The sequence below is a fragment of the Perca flavescens genome, chromosome 3, assembly GCF_004354835.1.
Source record: "Perca flavescens isolate YP-PL-M2 chromosome 3, PFLA_1.0, whole genome shotgun sequence".
NCBI classification, from domain to species: domain Eukaryota; kingdom Metazoa; phylum Chordata; class Actinopteri; order Perciformes; family Percidae; genus Perca; species Perca flavescens.
This window is the reverse complement of record NC_041333.1, coordinates 14,819,366-14,846,020: the sequence shown is the minus strand read 5'-3', so window position 1 is coordinate 14,846,020 and position 26,655 is coordinate 14,819,366. Positions and strand designations below refer to the sequence as shown.

The following is a 26,655-nucleotide window of genomic DNA, read 5'->3' as shown; positions in this document are numbered from 1 at the left end:
TCGCTATGGCAGCAAAATTATTGACAAGAAACACAAGTTTATTCCAATGTATACCAAGAATATGGTAATGCTGCTAGGGTGTGTTTTAGAATAAATGACTTGTGCACAAAAACAATTTTTCATATTTATTTTTTTTCTTTAGATTTTGACAATTTGTGTTTCAAATAGCCTACTTGATTTAATTATTGTTCGTTTCCTCTGCATTTGTCCGATTGGATTAGCTTCTCTGTATATCCTCCATGATCATTGTATCATTTCACTATAGTATCCCATTTCTCTTTGTAACTGCAGCACACTTGTGCTTGTTGCCTTTCTTTTCCAGTTGAGACAATAGATTTAATGCATGTTATACTGGTTCCTATACATTACTTAAGTATTTAAAGGGACCCTGTGGAGTTTTCTTGCAAAAGTTATGTTTACATTCAGCGTTACTCACCAAAGCACCTTGTGTGTATCCTTGATGCCAGACAAATCTGCAGAAACTTGTATTACGTCATCTGCGGTTGCGTGCATGCATGTGCGCACAAAAATCAAGATGGGGACTCACTCATAAAAAACATTGCTTTATAGCGCTACTTATGGTCAAAATACCTACAGTATGTGTTGCAGACTTAAAACAGTCTCCGTCTTCTCTTTTGCAACTTTATTTTGCCAGTTCTGTTGGAATTCTCTTTTTACACAAAGCAACAAACAACTTCTAATAGCAGCGACCTAGACTACGTTTTTCCGTTTACTTCACTCGGCTCAGCTCTTTTCTTGGCTGCCGCGCTGACTTATGACATCATCGTAAGCGACCTTTCTCCTTTCAGTAACATAAATTAGAATATCCAGAATGTTTTTTTAAAATGAAATTACTATGAGATAACAGTGATTTTCCTACAGAATTCTGAACATATGCCCTATTCTAGGAAATTATGAAATTATAAAATAATACTTCTAGATAACATTTCTAGGTCGCAACATATGTTTGAAGGCAAGGCAGCTTTATTTGTATAGCACATTTCAGCAACAGGGCAATTCAAAGTGCTTTACATAAAACATTAAAGAGCAGTTAAAAAACGATACAAAAAAATTAAAAACATAAAAGACGAGAAGAAAAGTATGAGAAGTTCGAGAAGTGCAGTATAAGAACAAGTTAACCGATTCCAACTTGGGCCTCCCAGAGGACTTATGTTAAATGAACAATCCACCCATTTTGGCGTGGAAAAAGTACTTTTATTTTAAAATATAGTTGTCACTATAAGTCTTAGTTTCTATCTTGGAAAAACCTTTGCAAAAACCCTTTTTGTTGAAATTCACACTTTTTGTAATTAGTGGTCTTATTTCAACCGTTTAACCGAGTCCAACTCAGGCCTCCCAGAGGACTTGTGTTTTCTGTTGCAGCTCAGGTTCCAAACCTGGTCTCCCAGAGGACTTTACCAGTTCCAAACTGGGTTTTACAAAGGACTTAACAAGTTAACCGAGTCCAACTCGGGCCTCCCAGAGGACTTATACTTTAACTCTTTTTCTGTTGCAACTCAGGTTCCAAACCTGGCCTCCCAGAGGACTTTACCAGTTCCAAACTGGGCCTTCTTGCCACCCATCTTGGTGTGGAAAAAGTAATTTAATTTTAAAATATAGTCGTCACTATAAGTCTTAGTTTCTTTCTTGGAAAAACCTTCACAAAAACCCTTTTGGTTGAAATTCACACTTCTTGTAAATAGTGATCTTATTTCAACCGTAAATCCCTTTTCTATTCGTAATAGGTTGTTTCTTATTAAACCCACACAATGCAGTCAGTGACAGTGCGGTATAAGAAATGAAGAAATGAACAATTATTTAAAGAAAGGCAACATCAAAAAGAAAAGTCTTCACCCTTGATTTAAAAGAACTGAGAGTTGCGGCGGACCTGCAGTTTTCTGGAAGTTTGTTCCAGATATGTGGAGCATAAAAACTGAACACTGCTTCCCCCTGTTTAGTTCTGACTCTGGGGACAGCAAGCAGACCTGTCCCGGACAACCTGAGAGGTCTGGGTGGGTCATAGTGTAGCAGCAGATCAGAAATGTATTTTGGCCCTAAACCATTTAGTGATTTATAAACCAGCAAGAGTATTTTGAAATCAATTCTTTGAGGCACTGGAAGCCAGTGTAAAGACTTCAGAACTGGAGTGATGTGATCCACTTTCTTGGTCTTAGTGAGGACTCGGGCAGCAGCGTTCTGAATCTGCTGCAGCTGTCTGATTGATTTTTTAAGGGAGACCTGTAAAGACACCGTTACAGTAGTCAAGTCTACTGAAGATAAAAGCATGGACAAGTTTTTCCAAATCCTGCTGAGACATAAGTTCTTTAACCCTTGAGATATTCTTAAGGTGATAATAGGCTGACTTTGTAATTGTCTTAATGTAGCTGTTAAAATTCACATCTAAAGGTCCTATATTATGCTCATTTTCAGGTTAACACTTCTGTTTTGCGTTTCTATTCGAACATGTTTACATGCTTTATTGTTAAAAAAAAAATGCATTATCTCATGCTGTCTGTCTGAATATACCTGTTAGTGTATTCACCCTCTGTCTGAAACTCTCAGTTTTAAGCCCCCCTCCCGAAAAAGTCCAGTCTTTACTGATTGGTCAGAAAAAGGGGTCTCCGCATCTGTGCTCTCAGTGTCTCTGCAACGTCATTGTAGCCAGGGAATAACTGTGACAGCACTGTAGCAGCACTTTCAACCTGTATATAGTAGAGTTGTGATATCACAACCGTACAGAAGTCCTGACAGCTCGTCAAAGGCACTGTTTCTGAATACAGGCTGTGCATTTATTTGTGGATTGAGCGTTTTGATACTTTCACTGTACCTATATAGCACCTTGAACTGCTTTATACTCAAAAACGACTAAATCTAAATGTTATCAATATGGGGCCTTTAAGAAACATACAATACAACACATGGGCCTCCTAGTGGCTTAGAGATTTAAGATGCTGATGCATGTAACTACAACTTTCCTGGTTTCGAGTTTTAGTCAGGGACCTTTGTTGCATATCTTCTGTCACCTCGGCGGAGAAAAATATCCAAAAAAACACCTGCTTATGCTCCAGCCACCTACATTTAAATGAACCTGTCTATAATGTAATTTTCTCTGTGAATGAGTCTGAAGTTATCAGTTAGTACTCTGCTTGTCCAGTGCTTTGTCCTGCTGAGCTGCATGTACCACAGGCTGTGTTTGGTGATCATTGTGAAATAGGTTCACTATTAAGCTGCAGTTTTAAAGGCTTGTCAGAAGATTTAGAACTTTTGGGATGATATCATTCAGTCTGAATGAAATATGGTTCCCCCACTTTCTGTATGTTTGTGTTTATGACTTTTCAGCTCAGAGCTGCAATAGTATATAGAACATTCATATAATGTAGGTTTGCAGCTGTAGGGAAGTAAACAATATAAAGATCTAATCTTTTAGTTTTTTTCTTATCACAAAATATGTGCAAAGTTGTAGGGTCATCTCTTATTCATCTTTGTGATTTACGCAGCTTTAAAAATGCAGGAAACAGAAACAAACTAATTATAAAGAAGTAGTGCAGGCAGTTTGGTTAGATTGGGTAGTTTGACTTGAATAGACCATCTTTTACTGTATGTCTGCTGGCTTCCTGGGGATTGTTAACATATGGAGATTTGGTTCTCTTATGGCATTAAAATGATAAATGACTCACTTTCTCACTTCTTTCAATGTGCTAAAAATGGCATGATAGAGAGGTGTGTGTGTGTGTGTGTGTGTGTGTGTGTGTGTGTGTGTGTGTGTGTGTGTGTGTGAGAGAGAGAGAGAGAGAGAGAGAGAGAGAGAGAGAAAAGAAAGCCATCTATCTCCCTGACGATGTAACAATCCTATATGTTCTCTATGTGCATTCACTCTAGGTGAAAACATCCAGATTTTGCAACAATCTCCCTAAGCCAGTCATACTGTAGATCAGGGGTCACCAACCTTTTTGAAACTGAGAGCTACTTCATGGGTATTGAGTCATATGAAGGGCTACCAGTTTGACACACTCTTCTGAAATAGCCTAACAAATATGCTCAGTTTGTCTTTCGTTATATATGATTATTAATGATACTCATCTATGTGAAGACACTGATCAAGTTAATGATTTCTCACAATAACTATCAACAATGACTTAACAAGGTGGGAAACAGATAATATCAATATTCAATTTTCATTTTTAGAACAGGCCTGAGGGCTACTCATGTGGTCCTTGGGGGCTACATGGTGCCCGCGGGCACCGTGTTGGTGACCCCTGCTGTAGATCATACTGTTAAACTTCAAAACTATTCTCCTCTCTGCTGCTGTGAGTTTTCATTTCAGTATGAACCGACATGACCCTTCTCCACTCCATTCACCTCCAAGTCTTCATCACACCCAGTGCCAAGTGTTCCTTCCACTGAGCTCATCCAAAGCCCTGCTCCACATTCTATCGTCCAGATCTTCAGCCAACTCTCTTCACCTCTTTCACCACCATCACCAGTGTCCACCAATCTAGTTTGATGATTCAGTTGGTCATCTTTGAAATCTGCCCAACTACATCTCCTGCTGCACTCCATCGTGATTTCACTTGTTTCTCTGGTCACCAAAATAGCAAATCTTACTTCTCAGCACCCACATACTGCACACCCATCAACCCACATGAGTTTCATCTTTGTGTCTTCACAGTACAGTGTGTGTGTTTGAGGGTGTGGGCCTGGATGGAAAGAGGCAAGTGAAGGACGCTGGTACTCTCTATACAAAAGAGAAAGCACGAAGGACGAGATGTGCTGCTGTGGGCTGAAGCTGATGAATTGTTTGTCCCTGTTGGGAGTGACACTTAGAGTCATTTCTTGTATTTCTTCTGTCTCTGTGAAAGTGGCTGGTTTGTGTGAGCGAGTAAGTTAGTTAAGTCCTAAGTAATGTCTTTTCTTCTCTCCATTTTTCTGTTCTTTCCTCAGAAACTAAGGTTGAGCTGGAGGATCTAATGGCAGACATCAAGAAGTTTGCCAACAAAATACGCTCCAAATTAAAGAGTGAGTATCTCCTGCTAGAGCTTCAGCTAATTATTATTTTCTGTGTCAGTGAAACCCTTTTGCTTGTTTGTGTTCAAATAATTACATGCTTAGTACACAACATTTCAAATATTGTCAAATTGCCACGAGCTGATCAGCAGCCAAAAATATGACAAATGAAAAACAAGCTCATCTTTGTGTTTGAAGTTGTAACTAGAAAATCTGTGCTAATTTCACATAATAATTGACTGTTCTACAATTAAGCATTGTGTGCTCTTTTGCCTCCAGCATGAGGGATTTTTAATTAATTGAAAAGTAGTGGTGTATGTAATATTATTGAATTATAATTAGTGATGCATTAGTATGTAGATTACTTTGGGGTTGTGGCTGGTAAAGATCGAACTTATTTGTGTGGACTTATGTGTGCAGGCATAAAGGATGTGTAGCTGGTCCTTAATCACACCCCACCCACATAGCTTGCTCGTCTTCCCCTTTTTTCTTTTGACTCTGGCACATATGAAAATGTTCTCATATTCACATGCCAGACTTCTGTGTCCATCACATAACAAATTGTTTGCAATATAAGATACTACAGTATATACAGTGTCCTGTGCCTCCCTGGGACTCAGGTGTCAAAGAATAGGGGTCAGAGATAAAACATCTGTATACAGTATCTGTCAGAAAAGTGGAGCACAACTTCAGTGCAGAGACGATAATAGCCCCAATCTCTCGTCTTGCGTGCCTACTGATACACACATTCATACACATACAGTTTTGTGTGCACATACGCTGATACACACAAGTGCTATTGGCCAGAACAGGCTCTGCATCACAGGCCTCTAATGGTGTCACTCCAGTTCACATTAGTTGTTGCCAGAGGATACCTTTGCGCGCGTGTGTGTGTGTGTGTGTGTGTGTGTGTGTGTTTGTTTGCATGCATGCGTGTGTGTGTGCGTGCCCTCATTTTGACCCATTTGTCAAACTGCTGGCATCATTTACTGTGTCTTTTGCTTTGCAATAATATTCAATCAAATGCATTCAGTAAGTTAATTTCTTCAAAAACAGAAGACAAATTATTCAGATGACAATGTTGGTAGATTTAGGAATATCTAAATTAATTTATATTTAGAAGACCGGCTTTGGCACACCTTTTATCATTGGCCTGCAGATATAAATTAAGAAACTCTTTTTCTTTTACTTATGCTGTGAGTTATGAAGCCGGAGACAATTTTCTTCACTGTAGAAACACACTTTGGTTCAGATAACTACTGACCACATTTTTATTTATTATTGTATATCTAAGATTCCCATTTTTACTTGTGTGTTTTTATTTCTTTTTTTATACATATTGTTTGAGCATTGTTAGAGGGAACCTGAGATGAAAGAATTTCATTGCCAGTGACTGATTCTCTGTAATTGTGCATATTACAATAATAAATACATTATAAATAACTTAAAGCTTGATAACAAGGTGTCTCAAAAACAAATGTGGGTTATAATGATCTCCTCAAATTGAAAAATTCTTCTGACATACCATCAGGTCAAAATGTCAGCTTTGCACACAAAAAAAAGTGTTTTATGATCTATTTGGCAGATGGCCATAAGGTTTTCTGAGCACATTCTGCTCTCATCAATACAAATCTTTTTGATTTTATGAACTTCATCCCCTTTCCTCTGGCGCAAGTGTGCCACCCCCAGATTTTGGCTCTAAGAACACTAAAATCATCAGTATGTTTCTTTATCCAATACTTTTTTCTTGTGTGGTGTAATGCATGTTTAGAGGCCGCCACCAGCACTGCAGTCTGTAGTATTTTCTTCATCTTAAGGTATTAATTTCAATGTACATTTGCGTTTAAATTGTAGGTATTCAGCAAACCATTGAGCAAGAAGAAAGCCAGAACAAGGCATCAGCTGACCTGAGGATACGCAAGACACAGGTACACATCAGTGAAACTTTACTAAGAAAAAGTAAAATGTTTTAAAAATGTAATTTTTTTGTTTGCCAAAATCAGTCACTACTACCTGCAGCACCTCCATTTCCTCTGTCCAGAGCATTGTGGGCCAATCAACACATTCAGAAATCCAGCATTTTTAGTATGCTTACTGACTGCTTTGAGTTTCCTGAATTGTGTCACCTTTTCAGTGTGAACACAGTACATACTCAACTAACTTAGATTAGAAGCAACACTGGCTGACAATGTATGCTTGCACCCGCTCACCCCCTGTTCATATACAATTTAAATGACTTATTAAGACGGTGTCTACTGCTGTTGTTCCTCGCTGTGTGTCCAGCACTCCACACTGTCCCGTAAGTTTGTCGAGGTGATGTCAGAATACAACACCACCCAGTCAGACTACAGGGAGCGCTGCAAGGGACGCATTCAGAGACAACTGGAGATCAGTGAGTAAACCTGGGAGACTAAACCCTCCACCACCCTTCATGCTGACTGCACGCATATTAAAAAACACATCTGCATCTCTTCCCAATCATAGTATTTGGTTATTGTGCTTTTTCTTTTTTAAATGTTAAACACTGATGTTGCATTGAAGTTTCATGAACTCATACCAAAAACAAGGTGTTATTTATGTGCAATGATTTGACAACATACTTTTCAAACAAGGGTCACTGTAAACTGTCTGAAACTTTTGGTCGGCTTTGGTGGTTTCTGTCCAAAACAGCTGTTCATGATTTCATGAAGTTTTTTTTTTACAACATGAGACAAAAAAGTATTATATTTCCATGCATGTCTTTTATCCTTCACCGAAGCATCATTAACTTCATCTTCATCATGCCCCAATTATTAGGTAGATGTAAGGGGCAATGTGTAATTAGACAAGAACTAAAGTCTATCTGCGCCCCAATTCTCCATCACTTTGTGAAGTGTCAAAATTGCTCTATACCTGCACAGTATCGTTATCATACTTTTTTTCTTAAGATTATTTTTTGGGCATTTTTAGGCCTTTATTGACAGGACAGCTGCAGAAATGAAAGGGGAGAGAGAGAAGGGGAATGACCTGCAGCAAAGGGCCACAGGTCGGAGTCGAACCCGGGCCCACTGCGTCGAGGAGTAAACCTCTACGCAGGGCGCCTGTTCTACCAACTGAGCAATCCGGGCGCCCATTATCATACATTTTTTTTAAGAGCCTTACTATGTCTACATAGTCTAAGTATGTGACGTAAAGATGTGCCAGTACTACTATATATGTATTATTTACTGTGTACTCCTCTAAGTTCATGTCAGAATTATAGACTACTGCAGCACTGCACTGCATTGTTTTTCTTTTTCTTTTTTCAAAATGTTAAGAACAAATCAGTTAAAATTCATGTGGTGAGAAGTCCAATGATTGCTGAAGCTGACCTTCACTCTCATTTCGGTTTTTGAAGCCATTTCTTTGTGAATTCTGGCAGGAGAAAGCTTCATCAGCACAACATCCTGCTAGTATCACAAACACTTAACAGACATTGTCTCATCTTTTTTGTTAACTCTTTTAACTTTGTGTAACAGGTAAAGTAACCATAAATGCATTGACACCAATACCATTGATTCTACTGCATGGCCGGCGCCAAGGGGGGAGCTAGAACAATACGTGGGGTGCTAAGAGAACGTTCAACATAAGTGTCATTTTTAATTGCATTTAGCCAAAGCATATTCAACTTAAAAGCTATAAGCCTTATACAGAGTACCACAAGGCTATGACAAAAACATCTTTAATATTCAAAGGTGAAAGAATTCAGCACCGGACAGCGCCCATGCAGCCACAATTAATAACAACACAATACATCCAAGATGTGACAACAACAACAAGAAGTTAATGTATTCCATATGCATAATCAGACAACTGTGCATTGTTAATAATGTTTCAGATGAAATGGCTATCACAATGTCAGAAAGGAAATTAATAAAATTCAGCCCACACACACACGTCATAGGGTACATGGGTGAGCACGCAGCCAGGAATTGTATTGGGATCCAAAGAGCTGGTAATTGACTTTTACATATTTTAATACATATTTACATACATATTTAAAACCCAAAAAATACTAAAATGTTTATCTGGGACTAAGCAGATTTGTGACGAGGCTAAAGCACCCCCTAGGTAGCTGCGTGCCTGCTCTAGGTTGACTTGCAGTTTGATTTATAAAACCACGTCCTGAATCATCTTCTGCCTTCAGTTTACTTATTCACAATTTTTTTTTTACATTTTTTATTAGTGAAAAAGGAGGCTTTAACGTGGGTGTTAAAAATAATAAATCTCAGCTCCAAGCTGTCGGCTGTTTATGCACTTCAGCATCAACTTCATCTGTATTGTCCCAGAGGGGAATTTATCTGGCAGGCAGGTAAAACACAGAACACAGACTTAAACAGAAAACATAATAAATGCATAACACTTAGTGTACATATGTGACAGCATCAGTTCCAGCATCACGTAAAACCAGGAGTACATCCAACTATTATCATGCCCTCCCCCCCCCCACCCAACAAACTGTCCTTTAATTGTTTTGTTAATGGAAAATGTCAGTTTATCCCATCCATAGAGTATTTCATTTAGTGTGTACCAAAACAACCACTCTCACAGTAAAACCACTTTCCAAAACACCACATGACCAACACCTACACCCATATACGTGCACATGCCAGGTTGCTGCAGCTCCGATTGGAGCTGCTCACACTCGTGTCACACTGTAGGCGTCATATGATTTGACAGGTATTAGCTGCAGGCCCCAGGCTCCTGGACCAGACACTGCCACAGCCTCTGCCACGGCATCCTGGCAGGCTGCACCATGCCAGCTGCCCCTAACAGTCACCGTGATACAGTCACCTTATACACCATTCACACATACACACACACACATGCATGCAGACCAGAACAATATGACTCATTTAGTGGTAACAGCAGAGTAGAGCAGGAGCAGTTATGTTGCAGGGCACTTGGCACAGATGTAATTTTCTTTGGCCATCTGTCAGACACATGCAGTGTGTGTGTGTGTGTGTGTGTGTGTGTGTGTGTGTGTGTGTGTGTGTGTGTGTGTGTGTGTGTGTGTGTGTGTGTGTGTGTGTGTGTGTGTGTGTGTGCGTGTGCGTGCGTGCGCATGTGCGCGTGCGACTACCCACTGAATGTGTCCCAGTAAAAAGAACAGCAATGACAACACACATTACTCTCTGGGGTTAATCAAAGAACAAACACATCGTCATGGAATAAAAAAACACACACGTCTGACTCACTTTTTCCTCCTCCAGATTGATTTGGATTTGATTTATCAGCTGGTGGAGTCACAGGAGGCCTTAGCTGATATTACTTGTCGTCAGGGAAGGGATTAGACCTGCAGGGAGAGTACGGAGATGGATTGAGAGGCGGGACATTATGAGTATGAGGCATACAAATAAATGCAGTTTTTGGTTTTGGAGAAACAAAATTGCAAATATCTATTAAAGCATTTCCTTCAGATTACATTAGACCTGATTTTGATCTAACACAATTTAAATCCTTTGGGGGTTATATGGCAAGAGAGCTGTGTTTCTGTTATGCCAACCTCTTTGACTTGTTTGTGTGTGAATCAATAAGAGTGTGTCACACACAGAGGGAAACCGAGGCTGGTCTGTCAGACTGAGTATCGATGTTTCCTCTGCTGCTTCCCTTCTTTCCCATTCGCCTATTGATACAGAAATAAGAAAAACAGGAAGCCAACACTGTGACGTAGTATAAACATGTCATATCAAGACAAAACGTTTTCTTTGCCTCTACGAGTAACCCCAAGTCCAAATATATTTGCATCAACCCTTTGGGTTTCTTCTTTATGAATAAAATGGTTGCACTTGTTCCCAGCAGCAAAATGCACTTAGTTAAAGAAAACATATAGGATACTGCTGATACTTCTGTCGCACCTTTGATATATCAAGGCAAGCGATTTCTGCATATGATACACTGTATTAATTAACAGTTTTGATAACTGACCCCTAGCTTATATCATTAATAAACATTTATTTCTTTTGAAATAATGTTTCCATAATTAGCTGCTGAGCTATAGAAAGGAAACACTTACTTGCTGTTTTGCCAAGAGTTTGTACGGTAATTATGAAGCCGGAGGCGGTTAGCTTAGCTTAGCATAAAGACTGGAAACACGGAAACAGCTGGCTCCGCCAAAATGTAACAAAGTCAGCCTACTAGCACCTCTTAAAGCTTACTAATAACACATTATCTTGTTTGATACACAAAACTCTAAGGGTAAAAATGTAATGTTAAAACCACACAACGTTTTCACACTTTTTTTACAGTCAAACAAATGAGAGACAACATGTTAATGAGTGAAGTTTAGAGGTGATGGTAGGCAGAGTGAGGCCAGCTGTTCTTACCTGCTATCACTCTTTACTGTATGCTAAACTAAGGTAGTCATCTCTTGGCTCCAGTTTAACAGCTGAAAGATGTAAGCGTTATGTCAATCTTATCTCACTCTTGGCAAAGAAGCAAATAAGCAAACCAGCATTTCCCAAAATGTGAAACTATTCCTTTAAAGGCAAATATCTTTCATTTTCTTAAAATAACTCATTGGAGGTTAATAACAATACAAGACAACTGTTCTTCACCTTCTGGAGCATTTTTGTGTATTTTTGATTGAGAATATCACAAATTTAGTTGCTTCCAAAAGCAGAAAGGCAGGCCCAGTAGGGTGGATTGGCTTTTGGTCACAGGCATCACAGGGCCTCTTTGACATTTGATTATGTTTTAGTTCCTCACAGTGCCGGGGGGAAAAGACTGAGCTGTACACCAACATATTCCTCCTGTATAGTAAACAGATTGAGCTGTACACCAACATATTCCTCCTGTATAGTAAACAGATTGACCTATATGTGTGCAGATACATGCTTTTCTTGTTCCTTTGCAGATGAAATTGCATTGAACAGGAGCATCAAAATCATTTGCCACTTTCACTCTGTGTGTGTGTGAACATTTGTGTGGTTTGCATTTTCATTCTGTTCCTCGGGGGGCTCACTTCATTTGTGTTACATAACAATTGAAATGAAATAATGTTGCTGGTAGCAACATAGTATGAATGATTTAATAGTCCATAAATGCTGTGGGTGAAGTGAGACTTCTTGGCTTCATATTAGGCTTCTCAGGGTTTGGGTCTCCATGGTTACAAATAAGAGAATCCCTCGGAGCCTGTCAGGGCTTTAAAAAAAAGTGTGTGTGTGTGTGTGTGTGTGTGCGTGTGTGCGTGCGTGCGTGCGTGCAAGCGTGCGTGCGTGCGCATGTGCGCGTGTCTGCGTGGAAAGTGAGCTAAATAGGTTAGGGTAGCACTAGAGTGCCTTTGTTTTTTTTTCTTCTTCACAATTATCCATGACTCATTGTCACTCTTCTCTGTCCTTCAACTCTAACTGTGACCCTCTTTAATGTTGTAGTTTAAGCCTTAATGATAGAGGGATTATTTATTATAAGAGAGGCCAGGAGAATAGGGAATTGATCACAGTGATGTGGTGAATGTGGTCTCATTCCTCTTTGTGTCCCCTCATTTGTCAAACTGCAAAATGCTAAACATGAGTAGAATCTCAAGCCCGGTAATAAACAGCGGGACCACTTAACCACAACTAACTGAATTTCATTGCTTTGATATGGATATGAAGTTTGGATTAGACACGATAGGCCTCGTTTATGTAAAGATAAATGAATAAAAGTACACTCGGAAACACCCATGGACACAAATTCATGCAGCGGTAAACGGACAGCTTCATCAGTATTCTGTTCATGAAGGCAATCATCGGCTCTGACTCCTGAGCATCATCACTCACCATCTACCTACCTGCTCTGCACTGAGGCCTCCATCACACATACAAACACAATGCACATACACACACTCACATACACTTTGATTAGGTCATGAATAGAGGTTTTTGTTGTTGCCTTCAAAATCTCCCAGGAGCCACAGCTGCTGAAGGTCCAGAGAGAAAAAGCAGAGCGATATCTGACAAAGCTACAGTAGCTGTTAAAGTCTATACAGTTACATTATGGGTGAAAATTAATTGGCCAGTGTGTTTTAATCACGTTACATTTTTAGGATACACACTTTGCCAAGAGTTAGATGAAAATATAGACACCACTTTTATGTCTGTAAGTAAAATATGACGCTTTCCCCAACAGGGTTAACCCCTATGTTCCCAGGGTCCTATGTTCTTGATCCAAACAAATGTAAGAGATTGCTAAGGTCTTAGCTTGGCATAGCAGGACTAATTCACAAATGTGTATTAGTCTGGAACCTTTCAGTTCATTTTTGATTTCCAAGGGGACAGACCAAAATGCCTCTGGATGCAATTTAATATAAAATTGTGAGCTACATGGTTGTGATTGGTCCGTCCAGTTTCTCTTCGGTTGAAATTTTATAAATGTGAGGGGGGCCAGATGTGAATTAAACCTAAGATGGCAGATTAATCTGGTTTCCAGGCTACTAAGTGCTATATTCTCGAATTAATTGCGTTCATCATCAACGGAGATGGACATTTCAAATGCAGTTTGAATGGTAAAAATCGTTGAAAAATTGTTGAGGGTGTTTCCCAGAGTATAATATCAGTAGGCTAACGTAGGTGGGGGATTTGAACATTTGACCTAGAGGAGCATACATTGCTGAGAACATTAAAACCTTTAAAAGGTCTTGTTATTGTGTCATATTAAAAGGATATTAAGCCGGGGAACATATGATCCTGGGAACATAGATACGCTTCCCCACCAAAAGCAATTATCTTAGCTATGCCAGCTAGATGTTTGCCTCTGTTTCTTTGCGCTTCTTTGCGCTCTGCAGATATCCATATTTCTCAAAAATAATAAAAGTCTCCCTTGTAGCTGTAGCTTGAGCGGTCTTGACGCATTTTAACTTGACCAATAGATATCACAATAACTCATAAGCAAGCTAAGTAGGCAGAGCTACTATTGCTTATAGTCTTTTTTAAAAGCGTCTTTTCTCTTTTCCTTATTGCTTTTTTATCTTGTAAAATACTCCAATACTCTAACCTCTTTAGGTTTTTTAAAGTCCTTAAAATCAAAAAATATATATTCACATATAAGTAGTCGGCTAATACAAGGACATACTGTACATTCTCTTTCTACACAAGATGCTCCTTGACGCGCTGCAACTTGCAGATTACTTTTCTTTAAAGTCTTTGTGTTGTTAACTACTCAGCTCGAACTGCACACCAATTAATGGTTAGTAAGAGACGCAGGGAGTACTGTACTGTATATACTGTATCTAGCCCTACATAGGATTTAATGTGCAAAGGAAAGATTGGAGATGATGCTGACACAGTCTGACTGTGACCTACAGTGTCAGTGGGGCGGACATGGGGCCCAAGAGAAGCATCTCTGCAGGTGAAGTAAGCACTCATACACAATAATATGAATGTAGGGGTAGCGAAGAGGTGAGGAAACGTTCATAAAGTAGGTCAGCTCTCTCTGGAACGAGGAGCAAACACATCAGCAGGAAGAAGCAGCAAGATGTGCTGTGGTGATGTCTCTAACTTTCTGTTACTCTCAAAAAACTACAAGCATTATGAGGCCTGTTGGCTCTTGTTTGCCTTTCCTGTCAGTTGGAAGGGAAATGTCAAACGATTATCTGCAAGTATGAGATTAAATCTTAATGGCTTCAACAAATGTTCAGACTGACCCAAACTGTTCTGATCCTATCAAACATTATTGAGATTTCTGACTCCGTAATTCTACATGACGTGCGTTTTTTCTCCAAATGCGGTGCCTTACCTTCATATGTTACTGGTCACATCTTTTTAAAGGCAAGAAAATCAAACTTGTTCAGAAGGTTTTATAAACTGGAGCGACAGAGATAGGAACTGTTCAAAACAGAATACAAAACATGCAAAGTATTCATTGATCCTTCTTCCAACAGTATTAGAGGTAAATGACACTCATGTCATGCACAAGATGAAAGACGTGATGTAGGACAAATGCTATATGCAAAAAGGGAATCATCAGCATTTTTGTCTATATTCCTTTAATGCTTCAAAACAGATCAAAATCCACCTTGACAAATAGATCAACAGAGAAAGCGAGACACACTATAAATGGGAGCCATATGAGAAGTCATTTTACACCTTTGATTATCCTCATATTAGTTGGACAAGCAGCTGGATGTGGAAGACCTTATTATGGCAAGAAAACATGCCCGACTGGCCAATGTGAAAGGAGTGGGGGTTAAGTGTTAGATGTCTGAACTGCTGAGCAGACCATATCAGGCTAGAGGTCACTCAGTTGTAATGCTGTAAATGTTTAGACAGGGCCGTGTTTAAATGAGTGAAGTTATGTTGAAGTGTGAGGCTAAAGGTTGTGGGATTCTAACTGAGCTTGTGTTTTAGGCTGCATTCAAATTAACATTTGAGATGCCTGGTTGAATGCTGACAAATTCACAAACACACAAACACACATACACACACACACACACACACACACACACACACACACACACACACACACACACATCAATGATGGTATACAGGTAGACCAGTGGTGTAGTCTAATGCAGTTAGATTCCCAACCTTTTTTCCTTGGCGCCCCCCCTACTCATGTCTAAGAAAAGCTGAGCCCCCCCGAAACCGAAGTTGAGGTAACTCTCGAGATAGAGCCTTACTTTCTTTTTTGATACAGAGGAGTTATCAGCACTGTTACGTTTCTCCGCCATGTTTCATTCATAAAATAGTGATGCCGTGGCATCAGGAAAAACGAGGATACAACAAAATATATAGTTTTCATACAGACTTTTGTATACATTATATATTCTAGTGTATTATCATAATTTGTGTAGCATGTGCAAATATTTTTTTTTACCTCAACCTCAAACCAGATAAAGACTTGCGCCCCCCCTGTGATCTTTGCCGCCCCCCCTGGGGGTGCCCTGACTCCAGGTTGGGAACCACTGATACACACCCACTACAATACATTAGACCAGTGGGCATTTTTAAGTGGGTATATGGAAATCCTGGAGCTTTCTTAGTGGGTATACTGCGTATACCTGCGTAGACTACTCCACTGAGGTAGACTAAATTATCTGGATTTTCACATCCACTGCTGTTCAGAAAGATGCAAGAATAAAGAGTTTAAAATGCAGTATGGGTTGCTCATTGGATAGAGAGAATATGAGCATGTGGAAAAGAGAGTCGCAAACACTTGTTTTAATTCGTCCTCAGGCAGACTTGGGGGGCTGTTATCATTAGGGCGTTGTATTAGTTGTTCCAAATGTTGTCTTCATCCACTGTAGTATGGAAAACCTTTTAAGCCGATAGCATTGCACCTACACTTCTTAAATCTTGGGCTTAAATTGACTGTATTATCCACACACATGGTAAATCTCTTCAACACCTACAAACATGAATGCTGTTATAGATGTTTACGTGTGTGTGTGTGTGTGTGTGTGTGTGTGTGTGTGTGTGTGTGTGTGTGTGTTTGTCCTTTTAGCTGGGAGAAACACAACAAATGAGGAGCTGGAGAGCATGTTAGAGAGTGACAACCCGGCTATCTTTACCTCGGGGGTAAGCGATACAACAAATGTAACATCCTGAGTGAGTGAATTTGAATTTGAATCTAATTCTACTTCTTTCTTAACTCTTTCCATCTGTTGTACCATCGTAGATCATTATGGACAACATCACCGAGCAAGCTATGAATGAGATCGAGACGCGGCACAATGAGATCATCAAGCTGGAAAACAGCATCAGAGAGCTTCATGACATGTTCATGGACATGGCCATGCTGGTGGAGAGCCAGGTGAAAACGTCAATCCACTCCCAGTACCTACAGCTGTGTGGTTTGGGGCTCAGCCAAATGCATGTGAAAATAAACCTGCAAATACAATCATGAATTGGCAATCCACCTGCCAACATGGACAATATAAAGAAGATATACAAAATTCCTGTTTGTAGATTTAGAATTTCTTCCTGTCAGTGGTTTGAAATTGTGCCCTGGCTAATGCAAAAGTTCAGTGGCATACTGTGTTCACAATGGTGAAATCATTAACCAGCTATCCTGCTGCAGCAGCTGCTGCTTCTCCCTGTCATGAAAATAATTCCACTAGAGACTACTAGCAGTCTTAATTTACATACAAGTTGTAGAGGGAATTAGTACAGAGTTGGATGGAGGTTATGTTTTCAGCTCCAACTGGTTCTCTGTTTGCAAATATCTCCGTAAATTTAGACAGAATTTTGGAACAGATAATTATTGGCTCAAGGATCAGTTGATTGGAATCTGTATATGGGATTTCTGCCATTTTCAAATACATAATTATCATGCTGCGTTCATGAGCTGGAAGGAAAATCTGACATCTGGGACTTTCAGTAAGGAAACTAAACAGCATTGCATTAATTTGCTGTTTTGTAAGAGCCTTGAATTATAAACAAACCTTGATTTTACAGGGGCTTTGGCTTTGTAAGTTGAGAATTTTTCAGAATTTCTCATTGCCCTATGTTAGAAATGTTATTCTGTCAGAGAACAGAGATGGTCTGAGTCTATAAAGTACATTGTGCTGAGGTACTTACATCATCTAGTGAGCTGTGAACATGACTGCTTCGACAATATGTTCTCTTACTATTCTTTAGCTTCTTTAAAGCCACATACGCACATTATCCTCAAGCGTAAGAGTTATCTTTGCTTATCTCAGTTAAGTGTTGAGCTTTAGTTAAATCGGTAGTCTTGCCTGTAAATGTGACTGCATGAGTGTGTGGGTTGAACCCCCCACAGAGATGAACTGTTTCCCTCATCAGAAATAGTCAGTCTGAATTATGCAAATGGAAAGGTAAAGACATGCATAAGAAAATATGCTGAATGATGAATACGAAAATAAATGTTTGCGTGCAAGTCATATGAATAATAGCACAATGCAATAGCAGGCATAATGTTAATGTGGAAGTCATAATTGCTTAAATGTCAGATAATTCATATTATTATTAGTAGTAGTAGAATTTGTTTGTGTTTGTGTGTAAACTCTTTCATTCTCTTGCCACGCTTATGAAAACTCTAAATGTAATTAACTAACCCTTCCTTTATTAACACAGTGCCACATCTTTTAAGATTATACTTACTGATTATACTGTTAATTTTGCCTTTATCAGCTTTGCACTCTCTTTTCCCTCTTTTTTTACACAACACTGTTACCACCACAATGACTCTTAAGCTCTAGAGAACAGAGAACAGCGCTCCCCTTCTCATACAGAAAGGTAATTTACCTGTGAATCCACTTTTTTATTTTTTTACTTAAATCATTGTTGCAGTGAATGCATGGTTCATATTAATATGTATTTTCATGCAAAAGGGTTGATTCTTTATTTTATTACTATTGTTTTAACAATATAGCAATATTAGGCTTTCTTTGTTAATGAATGCTGATGGTTAATGACTTCTGTTGCTTTCATAAATAATAGTGTTAGTAAGAAGGAACACGTATGAATAAAGATAGGAAAAGAAAAGAGCAGTTAATATATTTTTTCTTCACAATACAGCAGTCTTTCCCATTCTCTCCGATGCTCATATATTAAGTATTACACTAGGCATCATTGTAATTGTGACTTAAAACACATCTATGGAATCTAAATCTCAGTGTGGTTAAAGATGGTACTGAATGTGAGCTCTCGACATCACTATACAATGAATGTGTCTCTTGTTTTTTGTTCAGGGTGAACTGGTGAACAACATTGAGCGAAGTGTGCTGGACGCCTACGAATTTGTGGAGCAGGCAAAGGAGAACATCCCAAAATGCAAAAAGTTCAAAAAGACTGGCAAACGGGTGAGATTCAAGAAGCAAACATTCTACCAACTAACTCATTATTTCCTCTTTTTTCCTCTTCTTCTTTCTCCCTTTCTGCTTCCCCTTTTCTGTCCTCATTGTCACCCATTATTCCTCCCCTTTCCCCTCACCTCCTCTCCATCTGTATCCACTCCTCCTCCTCCCCCTGCATCCACATCTGCTCCCTCTTTCTTCTTCCTGTCTGCATGTCTTCCACACCTCCTCTGTAACTAACCTCTCCCAGGGGGAAATGATAGACCGCATAGAGTACAATGTGGAGCACTCAGTAGACTATGTGGAGAGGGCAGTATCAGACACTAAGAAGGCGGTTAAATACCAGAGTAAAGCCCGGAGGGTGAGTCACATATACAACAAACCATGCATGTGCACAAACATGCTATCACATATGAAAGTGATAAATAACTTCAGACGCATTGCATGTATATATTGTAGTCTGTCCTCAGTGTGTGTGCATGTATTCTGCATCTGGAGCATGTGAAGCATGTGTGTTTTGTGTGTATTTGACATATTCGAAATCAGTGATTTCAAACTCCGGGTGTACCACTGGAGTTACCAGGGTGTATATATGAAATCAATATCAATCACTATCAATATCAAACAAACAATAGCCCACCTGTACACCACCTGCTGCTAAAGGTTTGTGAAATCTAGTAAGTTAGTAGGCAAAGATGCCAAAATAGCTAAAGGTAATGGTTAAACTAGACTATCTTGCGATGGGATCACACCTGCCGCAATGCAAATAAGTGGCCAGGGGCGTAAAGTGGCGGGCGCCTCTCCTACTTCATACCGCGCTACTTCCGGCGCACACCCATTTTCCAACTCTGCCTTCATTTTGACCCCGACTACACACCTGTAAAGTTTCTGGACTGTATCTTGCACGATTGTTGGGCCAGGGGCAAAGTACTTAAAACCACCACTGTGGTAGCTCCAGGACCACACACACACACACACACACACACACACACACACACCAGAATACCAGAATCATTGTCACGGCTATTAATTACTGAAATGTCCCACATGAACCATACCAAATGGTAGTGGTACAAATGTAAATTCCATCTCTCTTAGTAATACATCAATAAACCCCACAAAATGTTTTTTTGGATTACACAAGAAGTGTTAATTAGTGAGCTTTAGAGGAGTTGGGTGTAGTCTGTTACCTTTGGACAGAGCCAGGCTGGCTGCTCCCCCTGTTCCCAGTCTTTATTCTAAGCTAACCAGCTGCTGGCTCCAGCTTCTTATTCGACCATACATCAGAATGGTATTGATCGTCTCATGTAACTCACGGCTTAAAGCGAATAAGACAACAACTGGGAACAACTGGTTTACAGTTCATAAAGAGGGTTATTCACTGGTTACCGTCATTCCTTAATTTAACAACCTAGATCACAGTGGAACACCTCTGCCACCTATTGGTGACTATCTATAATAGCACTCGAAGGTAGAGGAATTTCATACATCACATGACCCCAATCTACTACAAGGGTCAACCACATAATTATTCCCCACTTATAATCATAGACTGTGCTCTTCCCTTCCTTTCTTCTTTCTCTCTGTTTCTCATTCGTTCTCTCTTTAAATCCACTGAATCATTTGCTGACACTTTGCCCTCCTTGTTTCTATTCTCCCCTCCAGAAGGTGATCCTGATAGGAGGTTGTATTGCAGCATGTCTGACCGTCCTCATTATTTGCCTCGCAGTTGGACTCAGTTAGGACTCTAAGAAATCCCTACAGAGCAGACAGGACAGGACGTGATGCCTATTTCTTAGGGTCATATGTTCAGCAGTTAATATATACTATATAGTGGGGGGTCTGTATTGTGCAGTCAGGATCTGCTCATGAAGTAGAAAGCAGGCTTGCATAAATGCCCTGTGCACTCAAATATTTTACGATAACTTTTACGTGCATTTTTTTAATATATGTTTTCTAAACCTTCTTTACAGTCAAAAGTCCTGAGGAACTAACTTGGGCTTTTTGTCTGTTTGTGTCATGATTCACACAGTGTACCTTTGTAGTGTGCATGTTCTGCAGTCTGCTGAACAGCTTTGCATGTTTTTCTACAAACACAAAGCTGCAGAAAGGTGGTTATGTTCATCAAAACAAACGTGTGTTGAATCAAAGACCCAAATCATTTTCAAAGTGCTTATACCTCAGCATAGTTCATGAACAGCCAGCCTCTCACTACAGATGTATGTAACATTGATCCTGATAATGTTTTATCAGTCCATGGTCACAGTTACAAAATAATTAACTTCACCTTGTTTTAAGCATTAAAGGAATACTGTACTTCTACCATATGGGAAATACACATTGTTGTTTTGCCAGATAACTCTCTTTATGCTAAGCTAAGCTAACCAGCTGCTGGCTCCACCTTTTTTTACCGTACATGAGAACAGTGTCAATCCTCTCATTTAACTATTGGCTGCCAAAATGCCAAACTAGTCCTTTAAGAATTGATGAAGACTGTTGATTCCACAGGGTTTACAAGTTGGACATTGGCTGTTTATGAATGTAGAGGGATGCATGCTGAAAAGACATGTTTTATTATTTACCTTTAAAGCCACTGTGTAGATTTTTGCAGAACAATGCACAATCCCTGTGAACATTGGCTCAGCCATATCTTTAGGATTATTGCAGGAGGTAGCTCCATGCATTGCTGTCTGCCACATTACACTCTTTGCTGCCACCAGATGGCGCCAATATTGAGGATTTCCATATTCTAAACATAGTGGCTTTAAATTTGAGAACCATTCACATTTGTGGCATGTGTGAAAGTACTGTATGTTGTTTGATGTGGTATGATCAAAATGCAGGAACCAAATATTTATGGTTTTTAAAGTAGAGGATGTGGAAACGTTTCTAAACGACAGTAATAACTCCAACAACGTCATAACCCAGCTACATTAAAATCAAATATTGCCTTCTGCTTTTCTTCTAAACTGCATTTTGTTCTGATCATTATAAATATTGTAATGTATTAAAGTAAAGTCATATCTCTAACATGTTTTCCTCTGCTCCCCATTTGCTGCCATTGATGTTTATCTGTTCTTGTTAACACTTAACACTACAGAAGAAAATTATGATTATCATATGCTGTGTGGTTCTGGGAATTGTCATTGCCTCCATTGTTGGGGGAACGCTGGCCTAAACCACAACCACAGTCACACTCAAAGACACAGCCGCAGACACACAACAGAGTAAAGACACAACAGATTTACATTTTCAGTTTCCTGTTTTCATGAATTCAATCTATTACAAGGTGCATTATATTGTACGACACATTTTACACGCGGCGTACAGGGCCAGAGGTGTTTTCGCATGAGTTGCTATTTTGTAAATGTGTGGTGCTGCAAACTGTTTATCTGAGTGTTGAGTGTTGTCAACAATAAGATGTTTCCAAAAGTGAATTCCTGAATTTACTAAATATGTAACACTATACTAATACATTCCATCTTCCAAATATGACATTTATTCAGTTGTGATGTCTATTTTGTGTTGTACAGGCAAAGTTATGGGCCACTAATCTGCAAAGCCACGTTTTCTATAGAGCTATATCTTTATTTACTTTATCTTTTCTTTTGACGTTCTCTCTCTGATGTCCTCTACCTCCCATCAAAAGCCCTGCATGGTTTAGTTCACTGTAAAGTGGTGGTTTGTTTTTTTTAATGCAAAGGGGACAGACGACATGTTGGGTAGTTAGCTCGTAGAATCATCACACTGCCAAACATTCTCTAATGTCATATCTTGTAGTTTATGGAAGCCATGCTATTGTACTAAACTTCATCTGGCCTTACCAGTTGTGCAGCATTTCTGGCCGTTGCTCCAGTGTTGCGTGTGCATGGGAAAGAGGATATATGTGTGTTTATTTGTAGCTACATGTTTGAACGTGCCGAGTGTGAGTCGTGGGATGAAAACGTGAGTGCTTGTTATTAGCCACCTGTGTCTTTGTTTTCTATAAAGTGTAAACTGATATAAAGCTATCTACACTGCCAGTATGTTCAAATAAGATGTTAAAATTGAGTCTAGTCAGGTTTGGATTGATAATTCTGGTCTGTAAGTGACAAACATTTGTTGTTTTATGTCTTTTTATAAACCCCGAGCTTTAAGCATATTCTTTGTCGAGCTACTTCAATGTTCATTTTCATGAGTGAACATGAGTCCGTGAAAGTGTCAGCATGAACTCAAAGTAGCCCTGTAAAAAAAAAATAATAATTTCTGCTTTCAGACATGCAGAGAAACTGCAACCATGTTACCATGTTGCCTACTCAACTTGTTGCCTTTGTGGTGTATTGTGATGACATGGTTTGGTTTCATTTAAGTTTGTTTTGTTTTTCAAGTAAAGATTGTCTGAAAAAAAGAGTGTGTGCGTTGCTTTACATAAGTGCATTTAAAGAGACAGGATATTTCTGTAAGTCCATTAACCTCCTGAGAACCAAGGAAAATTTAGTTTTTCCGAGTCAGATTTTTTTGTGATTCCATACCTGTTTAAGGTTAAAAAAACATCTTACAATTTAAATTTTATTTTTATTTATCACAGATATTTAAAGAATGTCCACTGTAGTGGACAACAGGATCATTTGAGTACGAAAACAGACAAATTTGGTAGATGTGGAGTCATTATTTACATGAAGATAGTCCTGATGTCCACTATAATTGACATTCATAAAATGGCACATTTTTCAAAAGATACGTAATGTAGTTTCTATCAGAACTCAATATATGATTCCTAACACCTTAATGAACAAGAAAATATATGACAAAACCATAGACAAACAATATTTGACTCATCTCTTATCTTTCCATAAAATGTGCTTGTTCCTATGCAGTCCATTTTGGATTGAAAGATAGAGGCGGTTCCCGGCCTCCCAGTCAATCAAATAACACATCACTGAAAAGCCCAGGATGTCCTCTGTACAGTACAGCAAGAATTAAGAGACTTGCACAAAAGATTCCAAGGAGAGGAATGAAACTCAAATGTCCACTACAGTGGACATAAGTCAATGGGCTGGGTCTCAGGAGGGAAAATCTTGTATTTTCCAACTTGGTTCTTCTCATCACTGTGGCCATCCTGACTCTCAGTCGTGAAAACTTTGCACTGGTCACCAACTCTAAAGAGTTTTAGCAAAAGCAACATTGTATTTCGTAGAAGTGTTGCATTTAAAATCTCACTTAAATAACCAGGGTGTACTATTAAGTGGTATTTAGCGGTGCTGTTGCAGATTGTAACCAACTGAATACCCCTTCCCTCACCCCTCCCGTTCCTAGAGTGTAGTAGAACCTATGGTGGCATTTAAGTAAACGTGAAAGGCCCTCTCAAGAGCCAGTGTTTGGTTGGTCCGTTCTGGGCAACTGTAGAAACATGGCGAGCAGCATGGTGGACACACTCCCTATGTAGATATGAAGGGCTCATTCTAAGATAACGAAAACACAACCATTCTCATTTTTAGGTGATTATATACTAATGAAAAAATTATATTATTATTATATTCTGCCAATAGATCCCTCTAAATCCTACACACTGTTCCTTTAAGTAAAAGTACAAAAGTATTATAAGCTACATTTAAATGAAGTTACAGACTAAATACTTTCATATAATTTGTGACTACTATGTTTTAAATTATATATATATATATATATATATAGAGAGAGAGAGAGAGAGAGAGAGAGAGAGAGAGAGAGAGAGAGAGAGAGAATAAAAGAGGAGTACTTCTTTTTAAAGGCAAGGCAACCTTTACCCTCCAGTAACTTTCTACTTGTTTTATTTATCTCTGTTATGTGGGCAGCTGTTCTCCCCGTTTCTGTGTGCCTCTCTCCCCTTGTTTTGTCCCCACTGTGTCTGTGGTGTGTGTATGTGTGTTTGTCCCCACTGTGTGTTGGGTGTCTGTATGGGTGTTTGACTACTCTCCTGGAAGTTACCATTGACATAGAAAGTTACCCTGCGTTCATGGACATCGGAAAAACGTTTTTCCGAGTGAAAACGTCACCGTTCACGTAACTTCCCCTGGGAATCAGAGGTCGGAAACTGGGCTGGATTTTGATACCCGAGTTTCCCAGTTGGTGACGCGTTGTTGACAACTGACGTTTGATGGAGGCAACTTCGGTTCACTGAACATATTTTAATGACAATAAACTGTTTATTGTGGACAAATGCCTCTTCCAAGAAACATACACAAACATAATATGTTTCAAATTATTCATAAATAGGCCCACGTATAAAAAAAAAAAACATTATCCGTGTCCTTTCCCGTTGGTTGTCTTGCAGATAACACAAACAAACACCTGTCGATGTGCTGTTTGGATGCTCGCATATGAAAACAGCAGAAAATCATTTTTTATTGTGGCCTCCATGTTTTCACACACCTGATGCTCTCGGCTACGGCCGACCGTTGGTGGCAGTAATGCAAAAAGGTGTTATGCCAAACGCCAATATAACAGAAGAAGAAGAGCACGCATTCCGACCAAGGGGGTAAGCTTCGCTTCAGAACTCGAGCCATCTATGGCACCATTTTGTTGCTAACTGGCCATCACCTCCTGTTAGCATTCCGCTGACCGCCATTTTTTTTTTACATCACTTGACTGCGAATAACTTTACATCAGAAATGTTTGAAGACTCTATTTGTCCGTTGTTTAGTTCCAAAGAAACACGACAATGTATAAAAGGCTCCATTACCTTGTACCTCACGTTATGGCTCCGTAGCAGACGCTTTTGTAAAAATAAGCTAACGATTGTGTCATAACCAAGTGACTTACTGTCAATTACTGTGAATTACCGTATAGTACAGGAGAAGCTCGCAGGCAGTTTCGACTTACATTAACTGTTTAGGTTTAATTACTAATGTTAACTAGCATGTTAGTTAGCAATAATTAGCCTGTGCCCATGTTATCTCCTTACATACACCTACAGTCTCCGTATCTGTAAGATTGGGAATGATTGAGATTTCTCTTAGCACAGCTACCAGAAGACTTACAACTTTCAGACACGTTGCTCACGTCACATTTACGTTGTCTCTGTCAGTTGGAGGCTGCGCAGTAAAGCTGGCCATCACCGGAAAAGTGCTTCTAATAGCCTTCACTGGTCTCCGTCCAGAGCAACGGGGTCTATTGGTCCATTATATACTGTCTATGATCCCGACCATGTGAACGCTACCAGTCGGAAAAACAACGTAACCACGGGGGCGGTGCCTGTTATTCCGAGGTGGCATGAACGCAGGGTAAGACATTAGGCTCGTTCGAGATGAGCCAGATCTGCGCAGAATCGATCACCGTCGATCGCCGCCCAATGCATGCCGGTTAGATTCTTGTCCGACTTGATCCCAACTTGTTCTGACGTCATGCACACGTGGGCAACGATAATCTCACGAGACCAAGGCGGCCGCAGTTCTGAGACGCAGGTAGCGCATTTGCTTTTCACCAACTGCAAGAGCCAGGCGGACGCAGGTGGACCCACTGCATGCTGGGAAACGCCGGCCTCTCAGCTGATCGAACAGCTGATTGGTTCAGAATCGACTCAACATGATGACGTTTTATATAAACTTTTTTATTGATTTTTAATCGGAGGGATTTTAACTGCTATTTGTCTGATTTAAAGGCTTATTCTGTACAGAACACCTGTTGTGAGGCCGATAGTTACGTTTAGAAGTCAGAGAGACTAAATCTGTTCAGGTTATGGATCATCTACAGTCTGTTGGTAATTAAAATCAGCAACAGATCGCATGTAGAGAATTTTGACAGCTACTCTGTCATAATAAAATCAACTGGAGACTGTGTAGGATCTGATATATGGGTCTGATAACATTTTATTAAATCGGAATCGGACCACAGTGTTTGTGTCACTTCCTGTTCAGCCTGAAGGCTGTTGGAATCAAGGG

The 26,655-nt window shown here is 39.6% G+C and overlaps 1 protein-coding gene across 2 annotated transcripts in view; it reads left to right on the top strand.

Moving 5' to 3' along the window:
- stx1a (syntaxin 1A (brain)) overlaps nt 1–23,043 on the top strand; it is a 64,674-nt gene extending 41,631 nt beyond the window's left edge. The window contains exons 4-10 of one of the 2 annotated variants that reach the window (XR_003692194.1): nt 4,942–5,016; nt 6,859–6,932; nt 7,288–7,396; nt 16,444–16,517; nt 16,618–18,197; nt 18,653–18,763; nt 20,423–20,513. Coding sequence is in view for 1 of the 2 variants with exons in the window: in XM_028573543.1 (XP_028429344.1) it covers nt 4,942–5,016; nt 6,859–6,932; nt 7,288–7,396; nt 16,444–16,517; nt 16,618–16,752; nt 19,008–19,118; nt 20,423–20,500 (656 nt within the window). In the remaining variant the exon portion in view is untranslated. Of the gene's footprint in view, nt 1–4,941; nt 5,017–6,858; nt 6,933–7,287; nt 7,397–16,443; nt 16,518–16,617; nt 18,198–18,652; nt 18,764–19,007; nt 19,119–20,422 lie in introns of both variants that reach the window. The other variant, XM_028573543.1, reaches the window with a different exon arrangement.
- Nucleotides 23,044–26,655: the final 3,612 nt, after the last annotated feature.